The sequence below is a fragment of the Arachis hypogaea genome, unplaced genomic scaffold, assembly GCF_003086295.3.
Source record: "Arachis hypogaea cultivar Tifrunner unplaced genomic scaffold, arahy.Tifrunner.gnm2.J5K5 arahy.Tifrunner.gnm2.scaffold_92, whole genome shotgun sequence".
In the NCBI taxonomy this organism is placed as follows: domain Eukaryota; kingdom Viridiplantae; phylum Streptophyta; class Magnoliopsida; order Fabales; family Fabaceae; genus Arachis; species Arachis hypogaea.
In genome coordinates this window covers 12,501-25,000 of record NW_027255504.1, presented here as the reverse complement: position 1 = coordinate 25,000, position 12,500 = coordinate 12,501, and the positions used below count along the sequence as shown (strand labels likewise).

General features: G+C 32.7%; 1 protein-coding gene, 2 non-coding genes and 1 pseudogene across 3 annotated transcripts in view; 1 reads left to right on the top strand and 3 right to left on the bottom strand.

Annotated features, from left to right (window-relative positions):
* LOC114927263 (acetyl-coenzyme A carboxylase carboxyl transferase subunit beta, chloroplastic-like) overlaps positions 1 to 698 on the bottom strand; it is a 6,757-nt gene extending 6,059 nt beyond the window's left edge. Inside the window, exon 1 of the mRNA XM_029296885.1 lies at positions 308 to 698. Within this exon, the coding sequence (XP_029152718.1) occupies positions 308 to 698 (391 nt within the window). The remainder of the gene's footprint in view (positions 1 to 307) is intronic.
* An 8,362-nt stretch (positions 699 to 9,060) lies between these two features.
* TRNAR-ACG (transfer RNA arginine (anticodon ACG)) lies at positions 9,061 to 9,134 on the bottom strand. The gene has a single exon. It is a non-coding gene; the product is annotated as a tRNA-Arg (tRNA).
* Positions 9,135 to 11,302: 2,168 nt separating this feature from the next.
* TRNAC-GCA (transfer RNA cysteine (anticodon GCA)) lies at positions 11,303 to 11,373 on the bottom strand. The gene has a single exon. It is a non-coding gene; the product is annotated as a tRNA-Cys (tRNA).
* Positions 11,374 to 11,662: 289 nt separating this feature from the next.
* LOC140183444 (large ribosomal subunit protein uL2cz/uL2cy-like) overlaps positions 11,663 to 12,500 on the top strand; it is a 1,328-nt pseudogene continuing 490 nt past the window's right edge.

Sequence of the window (12,500 nt, the reverse complement as noted above, 5' to 3'; positions counted from 1 at the left end):
CCTGTATAGTAAAAAAAAGTGGTATGCTATATTTCCAGGATTGGATTTCATATTCGAATAAACCTCGTAATCGTAAGAAAGTAGGCTTTTTAACGACGGGTCTAGCAAACGAAAAATTTGGATAGGATCCAACCAATGGATCAATGGGATCTCCCCCTTTCAAAATCGGACGTGAAAGTTTCCTTTCATCCGGCTTAAATAATTAAGTCCAAAATAAAGAATAATGAATTTCTGCGTTCAAATTCTATAAAATGGAGAATCAATAACATCAAGTTGTAACCGGAGGTTATTTGTATTCCTCGGAAACCCCCGCCAACATCACCATTTAATATTTCTTGGCCCACTATTGGCCAAACCACTTGGGCACTAGGTCCAATGTGAGTTGGATCACTTAGCCATGCTTCATAATTGGAAAAACGAGCACCATGGAAATACATGCCACTAAGCGAAAGAAAGATGATGGAGAGTTGGCCGAAATGGGCACTAAATACTTTTCGGGAAATCTCCTCTAAATCACTAGTATGGCTATCGAAATCATGAGCATCAGCATGTAGGTTCCAAATCCAAGTAGTAGTATCGGGTTCCTTAGCTATTGTTCTTGAGAAATGACCGGGTTTTGCCCATTCCTCGAAAGAAGTTTTTATGGGATCTCTATCTACCAAAATCTTTACTTCTGGTTCCGGCGAACGAATAATCATTGAGTCCTCCTCCTTCCGGACAACACATACAAAGAGACCTGCCAATATAAAAAAAAAATTAGTGAACTTTTGAGAGATTTTTATATTGAGTTTCTTTCTATTCTATCTCCCATCTATCTATTCCAATTTTTTTCTTTAGTTATTCACTAGAACAATTATGATCCGGATGTTAATCCGGGGCAAGTGTTCGAATCTATTATGACATAAGATATAGGCGCTCAACGGACCTTTTTGAATCCTCTAAAACTCCTTCTATACTGCGTCTAGATTTAAAACTGCCTATGCCTAGCTTTGCTTTAACCATGGTAATGGTCCAAAATTGTTAGTTCATAGAGAATCAAAGTGGATTTAACAATGAATCACGAAATGCTATGGTTCTTAAAATTTTTTTCTTAATTTATTAAAACTAGAATTTTTTTCAGAAGTAATTCGTGGGATCATGCACTTTTTCCTATTTATATATATAAAGAAAAAAGTGCAGTTGGTTCGATCTAACCTATTCTTGAAATAAACAACTCGCACACACTCCCTTTCCAAAAAAAACCAATACACCGAGCACTACACTTAGATTTATTGGATTTGTTGCTAAAATATCGGTATTAAACCCGAAACTTCCGGCGGATGGCCAGTAACTCAAACAAAGGAAAGAATCGGTTACATTTTTCATATGATCTCATCTCCTCTTCTATTATGGATAGACTAATTTTCTTTCTATGATTCCGAATTTGTTTTATTTAGAATTTTTTTAATAATATTTATATATTAGTGTTAGTGGTCGATCAATTGGATTACAAAATTTCCCATAAAAATCATATTTTTTAGCTAGTTTTTTTTTCAATTGCAAAATCTCTAGTTGTTTTATTTTAATATTATTGGTTTTGAGGGGTACGATTAGAATAGAAGTTAAAAATTGAAGGAAACCTTATTTTCTTCCATTAAAATGGATCCGAGATTAAGTTGAAGGAATGATAAATATGAAAATACGGGCCTCTGTTCGTAAAATTTGTGAAAAATGTAGATTGATCCGTAGACGAGGTAGAATTCTAGTAATTTGTTCCAATCCAAGACATAAACAAAGACAAGGATAAGGATAATATTTCCACAAAAGCCACAAGAGAGGGCTTTGAATTATAAAGGACTGGGTGCGCAAATAAAAAAAAATAAAAAAGATATAGATATTGAAATTCAAACTTTTTTTTACATGAAAACTTAGAAATTATATAATATTCTCTATTATATATGATATGATTTTATAGTAATATTGATTATATATTAATATTTTTGAATATGTGAAAATTTCAAATTATTGAATGAATATAGAAATTCTATTTCGAATATTTCGAAATTTTCTTATATATATAATATATATCAATGATTATATATATATAGATTAGAACTATTCTAATAGAATACAATATAAAAAAGAGATATTAGATAGAGAGATTTTGGGGATCTAAAATTGGAAATTCTATTTTTGTTAGTTGTATATTAACACAAATAGAATGCCAATTTTGAGAATATTAATTCTAGTTTCTAATTAAAAAAAAGAAATATAGTAAAACATCTGTTTTTTTGACATGAAATGAATATATCCATACATCTCAGACTTCCTTTTAGGTTATGAGATAATAATTATGAAATAATAAAAAGATAATAAGATATGGCAAAACCTATACCCAAAATTGGTTCGCGTAAAAATGGACGTATTGGTTCACGTAAACATGCTCGTAAAATACCAAAGGGCGTTATTCATGTTCAAGCTAGTTTCAACAATACCATTGTCACTGTTACCGATGTACGGGGTCGGGTAATTTCGTGGTCCTCCGCAGGTACTTGTGGATTCAAAGGTACGCGAAGGGGAACACCATTTGCCGCCCAAACCGCAGCAGGAAATGTTATTCGAACAGTAGCGAGTCAAGGCATGCAATGAGCAGAAGTCATGATAAAGGGTCCCGGTCTCGGAAGAGATGCGGCATTAAGAGCTATTCGTAGAAGTGGCATACTCTTAAATTTTATACGGGATGTAACCCCTATGCCACATAATGGGTGTAGGTCCCCTAAAAAACGACGTGTGTAATGTAAAACAAAAGATAAAAATAGAAAACATAGAATAAATTTCAAGACAAGAGAAATAAACAATTCAAGGATTTGAAAAAAAGAATTGATTACTATGGTTCAAGAGAAAATTAGAGTATCTACTCGAACACTACAGTGGAAGTGTGTTGAATCAAGAGTAGACAGAATAGTAAAATAATTCCTTCATAGTGATATTTTTATAGAGATAGGAGAAAAAATTCACATGGATATAGTAAATCTTGCTTGGGCTGCTTTAATGGTAGTTTTCACATTTTCCCTTTCTCTCGTAGTATGGGGAAGAAGTGGACTTTAAAGGTACGACTAATTGGGGTGGGGGATCCAACTGTATCAATTGTTTTCTAGCTGGGTTATTAAATTTTTCTATTGAATATTTTTCATTTCCTTTTAATTAATACCATACCAATTCCTTTAATTCAAATATATCCGCATTTCGGAAGTCTATTTTATTTGAGTGGTGTAATGTATTCTATGCATACTAAATACAAAATACTCTGTCAATCACCCAAATAGTGAAATTATTACCTTATTCTTGTTAAGGGGATGAAAAAAAGATAGGAAATTTTTTCCTATTCCAACCTAATTCTTCCTAAGATTTCTATTTAGATGAACTGGCTCTTACCAAAGTTATATATCGAAAATGAGTAACCGCGGAACCCCCTTTAACACCCCTTTTCCCTTTTTTCCCCTCTTTTCAAAGTTGGATTTCTAAGTTCTTTATTGAACTCATTTATTTGCAATCATGGTTAAAATGTAAAAAAGATTGGGGTTGACTACCAATCTTTTCAAAATACAGAAAAAGCTTCTCGTAGAAACTACCGATCATTTGTTAACTATTACAACTATTCCAACTATTTAATCAATTACTTCTTGGAAATGCTAAAAGTATTACTCAATTTTTTTATATGATACCGGGCCGGGATTGATATTAAGAATCAGAAACCCATAAATTTGAATAGCAAAAATAAGAGTTGCTTTTGGATTATTACATATATATTTTAGTGGAACCAATACAAAAAATGGATGAAATAAAGAAAAAATTGGAGCTACTATGTACATTAGATATAATGATGTAATGGAATTGAAATTCGATATATATAAGTCTATATATAAGAAGGTCGATCTGAATATTTAGATACATATTGTAGATTGATCCATATTATATTATAGAGTAAAACTTTTTGCACTACAATTATAGAATAGATAATATAGATAATATGGTAGAAAGAAATCAAATTGATTTCTTTCTACCATATTATCTATCCAGATTTTATAGAATTCTGTTGCTTCTAGTCCGATTATTTCATTTATTAAATCTTAAGTAAAAATAGAATCTTTTTTTTCATTCACTGTATTGACATGAATTAAGAAATGAAATCATGTTTTAAGTCAAATTAGTCACTTTGACTTACCGTCTTTACATAAATTATAAGTAAAAAGGCAGTGGGAACTAGAATGAACAGTGCAGTAGCAATAAATGCCAGAATATTTACTTCCATAATCTCTATGCTTTTTTTCTTTTATTTCCAATAAATAACTCGGGATCTAATCCCATAGAGATGGTAAATCTTTCGTCAGCAAATTCAATGGTCTAAATCACATCTCGATGATATCAAATAGAACCAATATAATATCATGAATAACAATATCTAAGCTAAGCTATCAAATCGATTCATCGTCGAGAATGGAATAGTATAACATAGGAAGATCTTTTATCCATACCAAATTCAAAAAATGTCGTTTCTGATGCAATCAAAAATTCTTTTTTTTTTAACTTTTGAATTTCAAATTAGATAAGGGTTCCCACGAAGCAAAAAAGAGGGGATCCCTCTTAGGAATGATATTTTTTTGTTATTAGGATTCCCTTTCACATACAAATTGGTGTCTTTTTTTGGATTTAGACAAAAATGGAATTGTTACCCCCGGATCTTGGGTAGAGACGGGCGATATTTTAGTGGGGAAATTAACGCCTCAAATGGTACAAGAATCCTCGTATGCCCCGGAAGATAGATTATTACGAGCTATACTTGGAATTCAGGTATCCTCCTCAAAGGAAACTTGTCTAAAACTACCTATAGGCGGTAGAGGTCGAGTTGTTGATGTAAGATGGATTCAAAAAAAAAGAGGTTTCAATTATAATCCAGAAACTATTAGAATATATATATTGCAGAAACGTGAAATCAAGGGAAAATCGTATGGGTTTTTTGAAATTATGTGCTATTGCTCAAATCCGTAGTCAATCCTATTTTCGATAGGAGCAGTTGACAGTCGAATCCTATTTTTCCCATTATTTTCGTATCCGTAACAGTGTGAAAAGAAGGCCCGACTCCAAGTTGTTCAAGAATAGTGGCGTTGAGTTTCTCGACCCTTTGCCTTAGGATTAGTTAGTTCTATTTCTCGATAGGGGCAAGGGAAGGGGTATAACTCAGCGGTAGAGTGTCACCTTGACGTGGTGGAAGTCATCAGTTCGAGCCTGATTATCCCTAAACCCAACCCAATGTGAGTTTTTCTATTTTGATGCCGTAATCGAATGAGAATTTAGAATAGATAAAAAAGAGGCTCGTGGGATTGACGAGAGGGGGGGAATTACTTTGATGGTTTGTACAAGTATTTTTGTTTCACTAATAACTACTATTCCAGATACATCATGGTACGGGCTTATTTGGACTACAAGACCAAATCAGATTATAGAGCAAGATTTAATAAGTACTAGTCATTTCTTCCATTTATCAACAGATTTTTTTCTTCCATTTGAACTAATTTCAATAATTCTCTTAGCTGCTTTGATAGGTGCAATTGTCGTGGCTCGCCAGTAAGAAATTTTTTTAACTTGCAAAAAAAAAAGAATTCTTTTTTTTCCTCAGTTATTTCGATTTAATTCTCTGTAAATGTAAAAAAAGAGTGTTTATGTAGAAATTTTTTTTTTGCGAATATATTCTTTTTTTCAGACTTTTTTTTTAATTCTTTAGTCAATTGAATTGGTTGAATTGTTGTTCATATTATATTAATATTATAGTGAATCGAAATTGATAAGGAGTTCGTCAATGATGCTCGAAGATGGACTTGTTTTGAGTGCCTATTTATTTTCTATCGGTATCTATGGATTGATCACGAGTCGAAATATGGTTAGAGCCCTTATGTGTCTTGAACTTATACTGAATGCAGTTAATATAAATTTCGTAACCTTTTCTGATTTTTTTGATAGTCGCCAATTAAAGGGAAATATTTTTTCTATTTTTGTTATTGCCATTGCAGCCGCTGAAGCTGCTATCGGACCGGCTATTGTTTCTTCAATTTATCATAACAGAAAATCAACTCGTATCAATCAATCGAACTTGTTGAATAACTAGTATTTATATTATTTATATTGAATAAATAGTATTAATAGTGATTTATCATATAAATATTAATTTTGAATAGTGTAATTCAACAAACTCGCACGTTTGCAAAAACGTAAGAAATCAAAGTATCTTGGTCCCCTCTCCTCTTATGAATAAAGCCAAAAACAGATAAAGCACCTAAACTATAAGACAAATAAGCTTCTCCGAACCATACAAGTGCACGCCGAGCCCACGCAAAAGGTTTGGTTAAAATATGCCAAATTCCACCAAGTATACAAATCGAACCCAACCATACATGCCCCCAATTATATCTTCCAAATCGTCCACACTAACAATCCATCCCTCTCCTCCAAAAGGTGATTTTAGTAAATAACCAAATATAATACTTGGACTAAGGGTCAAGTTGGTAATTTTTCTTACATCCCCCCTCCCGGAGCCCAGGTATCATATATACCCCCAAAATAAAGAGCCTTGAATACTAGAAGAAAAGCACCTATGCCTAACAAGATTAAGTGAATACCTAAAATTGTAGTCATTTTATTTCTATCTTTCCATACATAACCGAAGAATGGAAAAGATTCTTCAAGAGTTTCAGGTCCCAGAAGTGCATGATAAATACCACCAAAGCCCAATACTGCAGAGGAAATTAAGTGAAGTACTCCGGACACAAAGTATGGAAAGGTGTCTATAACCTCCCCCCAGGACCTACCCCCAACCTAGAGTTGCTAGATGGGGAAGTAAAATTAAGCCTTGCTCATACATGGGCTTCTCGGGTACGAAATGAGCCACTTCAAATAGGTTCATTGCTCCGGCCCAGAATACTATTAATCCGGCATGGGCTACATGAGCTCCCAGTAGTTTATCGGATAAATTGATAAGTCGGGCATTTCCGGCCCACCCATGAGTAAATATTTCGTAGTAGCCTCATTAGACCGTACATCTTTCTTAGTATATCCAGAAAGTAGATAGGAGCATAGACTGAAACATTCTGGAGCTACAAAGATAGCTTCATCCTGGTCATAGATAGATCACCCAGGTTCGGGTCCATAAGCAGTGACAATTGCCCTATGAAGACTCGCTTTCGCTACGGCTCCGGTAGTTTCCCTTAACCAAGCCACTGCCTATGAGTCGCCGGGAATCACTTGCTCCGATTCTACGTATTGATTATTTTGAACTAATAAAAAGCTTTTCGGTGGAATTCTAACATTATGTAGAATGTCATCACTTTCAATAGTTACATATAAGTCTATATAAGATAAAAAAGCAGGATGACCGTGACGTGTACGCGGGAAATTCAAAAAGTTTTTTTGTATAAAAAATACAAACGTTGGAATACTCTGAATTAGCTGGATTCTATTCTCTAATAGAATATAGAATTTGTATATAAACAAAAATAGTTTCAAATAGTTATATTTTTTAATAAAATCAAAGAAACAGAATTTTAGAATTTATTTTATGAATTCTATCAATATCTGAACCTTATTCTATTTATAGAAGTAGTGGACATTTTGTACCCAAAACAAACGCGCTACCAAGCTGCGCTACATCCCTTTCAATTGGTTTTCTGTGTCATTGTAAAGAATCTTTGTCTTGTTTTCCACATTTTCTCCGTTGTATATATATTATATAATATATAATAATATATAATATAATTAAGAATATAAAAATTCTTATATTCTAATCAGAAAAATTTTAATATAATAATCAAAGAAAGACTTCTTAAGTTAATAAATAATTTAAATAATAATAAATAGGAAATTTCCCTAACATGGAAATCTATTTCATTTTTATGGAATGTTCGGGCAGAAATAGACCCCTTTTTATTAGTTATTAGAAAACAAAAAAGCTATCGAATGAATCGTTGTACATTTCAAATTTGAATTAAGAATTCGGCAGAAAATCCAAGTGGTTATTAACAAAATAACTATTTTTTGATAGTCCTATATAAAATTATGTATTAGAAATTGAAATAAAGAAAAAGGGAGGATTAAAAATGCGAGATCTTAAAACATATCTCTCCGTGGCACCAGTGGTTAATTTTTAAATAAAAATAATTCTAAAATTCTGTTTCTTTTATTTTATTAAAAAATATAACTATTTGAAACTATTTTTGTTTATATACAAATTCTATATTCTATTAGAGAATAGAATCCAGCTAATTCAGAGTATTCCAACGTTTGTATTTTTTATACAAAAAAACTTTTTGAATTTCCCGTAGAAATTGATTGCGCTAATGAATAAGCTTTCAATGCTGTCCAAAAACCTCTCCTTTTCCAAAGAGTTTTTCGGATTTTTTTTTTGGATCTCGAGGTGCGTTTCTTTGGAACTGCCATGCAACTGATATAGTTTTTTTATTGCTACAAGTCATGTGAAAGACATATCTTCTGTTCCGTAAAACAAATAGTTCTTTTATTTGATTAATTAGCCATTTTTTTTATCCCCTCTTTTTTTCTATCTTTCTATCTAAAGTAAAACTTTGAATATTATAACACTTTTTTCAAAATTTTGCCAAACATAGATATCTGTTTAATGTAAAAAAAGAAATTACTTCGAAAAAACTAATGCTTTTGAAATAAAAGACAAAAATTCTTATTTATTCGATTGGGTCATGTCATATGAATTTAATTTTACTGCATATCAAACAAAATAAACGAATGTTTTTATTTGATTTGACAAATTTCGTTTTATGAGAATTTTTTACTAAAATACAAATATTAAAAAAAGAGCTAAAGCTTAGGACATACTTTTTTTATTTAGAAATATCCACCATTTACGAAAATTTTGTTTCTTTTTTAAGAAAACAGTAAGGTAAGGCCATTCCATTTCGACAAAATACCCACACCCAAGTTCCATAGCTTTGGGTCCGCTAGCCCGATCATGATTTTCTTACCCCCAGAGGTAAGGGTCCTTACCTTTTTGGCCGGTTGTGGGCGAGGAGGGATTCGAACCCCCGACACCGTGGTTCGTAGCCACGTGCTCTAATCCTCTGAGCTACAGGCCCCATCCCGTCTCCACTGGATCTGTTTCCCGGAGTACCCTAAAACTAAAAAAAGGGAACCTTCCCTCTCCCCAGCCATTTCATTTCGGCTTAAGAAGATGTGAAAGCACCTCTCTCTCTCTATAAGAACGGTGCGTTCCGAGGTGTGAAGTGGGCGAGAAGGGATTTCATAATTGGGGTTTTGAATAAGATGACCTTTTTCATTTTGAATTCTTATTACTTTTTCATATTGAAAAAGTAATAAGAGAGGTCTTAAGCTTTTTATCATCCTGGCGCCGAGCTATTTTTCCGCAGGACCTCCCCTGAGGCACAATAGCTATTAAACGATTACTCTAGTTTACTAGAGACATCGATATCCTTTTTTTAGCTCGATGGAAATTTGATTCTTTTCCTAAAGATTCTTTCAAATAGAAATAGAGAACGAAGTAACTAGAAAAAATAAACGTATATTTGTAAAAATACTCCTTTTCTATAGGGATCATCTAAAAAGCAAGGCGTTTTCAATGTATTCATACAGAAAGGCTGACATAGATGTTATGGGTTAGCGGAATCTTTTTTCCGTGTTCCATATTTCTTCTTTTCTGAATCCCTTCCGTAAAGGAGCCGAATGAAACAAAAGTTTCACATTCGGTTTTGAATTAGAGACGTTAAAAAAAAAAAGATAAATAAACGTCGACTATAACCCCTAGCCTTCCAAGCTAACGATGTGGGTTCGATTCCCGCTACCCGCTTTTATCTTATTTCTATATTAGATATTAGATTAGAATCTTTCTCTTTTTTTAGATTAGAATAAAATGTGGAATAAAATAAATACATTTTTTTAGTAAATTTTTTATCATTTCTGTATTTTGTTTTTTGTTATTTTATTCAATTTTATCAATTAATACAATATTCAATTTTCCAATTTGAATTCAAGATTATTGAATATAATATTCATTATATTATATATATTTATATATATAGTATATATATCTATATATTATATCTCCAATTTTTTCTTTATTTCATCCATTTTTTGTATTGGTTCCACTAAAATATATATGTAATAATCCAAAAGCAACTCTTATTTTTGCTATTCAAATTTATGGGTTTCTGATTCTTAATATCAATCCCGGCCCGGTATCATATAAAAAAATTGAGTAATACTTTTAGCATTTCCAAGAAGTAATTGATTAAATAGTTGGAATAGTTGTAATAGTTAACAAATGATCGGTAGTTTCTACGAGAAGCTTTTTCTGTATTTTGAAAAGATTGGTAGTCAACCCCAATCTTTTTTACATTTTAACCATGATTGCAAATAAATGAGTTCAATAAAGAACTTAGAAATCCAACTTTGAAAAGAGGGGAAAAAAGGGAAAAGGGGTGTTAAAGGGGGTTCCGCGGTTACTCATTTTCGATATATAACTTTGGTAAGAGCCAGTTCATCTAAATAGAAATCTTAGGAAGAATTAGGTTGGAATAGGAAAAAATTTCCTATCTTTTTTTCATCCCCTTAACAAGAATAAGGTAATAATTTCACTATTTGGGTGATTGACAGAGTATTTTGTATTTAGTATGCATAGAATACATTACACCACTCAAATAAAATAGACTTCCGAAATGCGGATATATTTGAATTAAAGGAATTGGTATGGTATTAATTAAAAGGAAATGAAAAATATTCAATAGAAAAATTTAATAACCCAGCTAGAAAACAATTGATACAGTTGGATCCCCCACCCCAATTAGTCGTACCTTTAAAGTCCACTTCTTCCCCATACTACGAGAGAAAGGGAAAATGTGAAAACTACCATTAAAGCAGCCCAAGCAAGATTTACTATATCCATGTGAATTTTTTCTCCTATCTCTATAAAAAATATCACTATGAAGGAATTATTTTACTATTGTTCACTAATTCTTGTTGTTTTTTTTTTGGTATTAATCTAATCACTGAGAATACTAGAAACTATAATAACTATATATATTTATTTAAATCGCTGGTACAGAGTCAAAGGGGGATTCGATTCTGCACTAAAACTATTATATTAACACGAAACAATTCAATAAATTCTATTAGAACATCAAACAAGTTTTGATCAGATTTCTAGTAGAGTCGGAAAACATTACAGATAAATTCGTTTTTCCTCTCATTTTTTTAATTAAAAGGTCAAAATTCAATTCTCTTGTCGATCAGGCGACACCCGGATTTGAACTGGGGAAAAAGGATTTGCAGTCCCCCGCCTTACCGCTCGGCCATGCCGCCAAAACGATATATATATGAGAATACCCTTTTTTTATTGAAAAAGAGATATGCACTTTGATCGACAAACGCAATAATGGAAGGACAAAACGGAACTGTTAACTATACAATTCCTGAACAATTCTTGAAATCGAAATGAGAAGATGGTTTTGTCGTTATGAGATAAAAAAATGCAATTTGATACAAAATTTATCAATATTGCTTTTTTTATTATCCGGGAGATGTTTTTTATTTGCATTCACGTCTTTTGGAAAGAGCCGCTAAATCAAGTTCTCAGTTAGGTGAAGGAAGTATGACTGCTTTGCCAATAGTTGAGACCCAATTGGGAGATGTTTCAGCTTATATTCCTACAAATGTGATTTCTATTACAGATGGCCAAATATTCTTATCCGCCGATCTATTCAATGCTGGAATCAGACCTGCGATTAATGTGGGTATTTTGGTTTCCAGAGTTGGTGAGAAAAGATATATTTTACACCCCAGAGGGGCTATAATTGGAGATACCATTGTTTCTGGTACAGAAGTTCCTATTAAAATGGGAAATGCCCTACCTTTGAGTGCGGTTTGAACTATTGATTTACGTAATTGGAAGTAACCAATTAGGTTTACGGCGAAACCTAGAAATCGATCACTGATCCAATTTGAGTACCTCCACAGGATAGACCTCAACAGAAAACTGAAGAGTAACGGCAGCAAGTGATTGAGTTCAGTAGTTCCTCATATAAAATTATTGACTCTAGAGATATAGTAATATGGAGAAGACAAAATTGTTTCAAGCACCGACAGAACCAGAGGCGCCCCTTGTTTCAAAGAGGGGGGCGGGTTATTCACATTTCATTTGATGGTCAAAGGCGAATTGAAAGCTAAGCAGTGGTAATTCTAAGGATTGGATTCCCCGGGGGAAAAATAGAGATGTCTCCTACGTTACCCGAACTATGCGTAAGTAGCGACGTAATTTCATAGAGTCATTCGGTCTGAATGCTACATGAAGAACATAAGCCAGATGAAGGAACAGGAAGACCTAGGATGTAGACAATCATAACATGAGTGATTCGGCGGATTTGGATTCCTATATATCCACTCATGCGGTACTTCATTGTGTGATATATATAAGATCCATCTGTATAGAT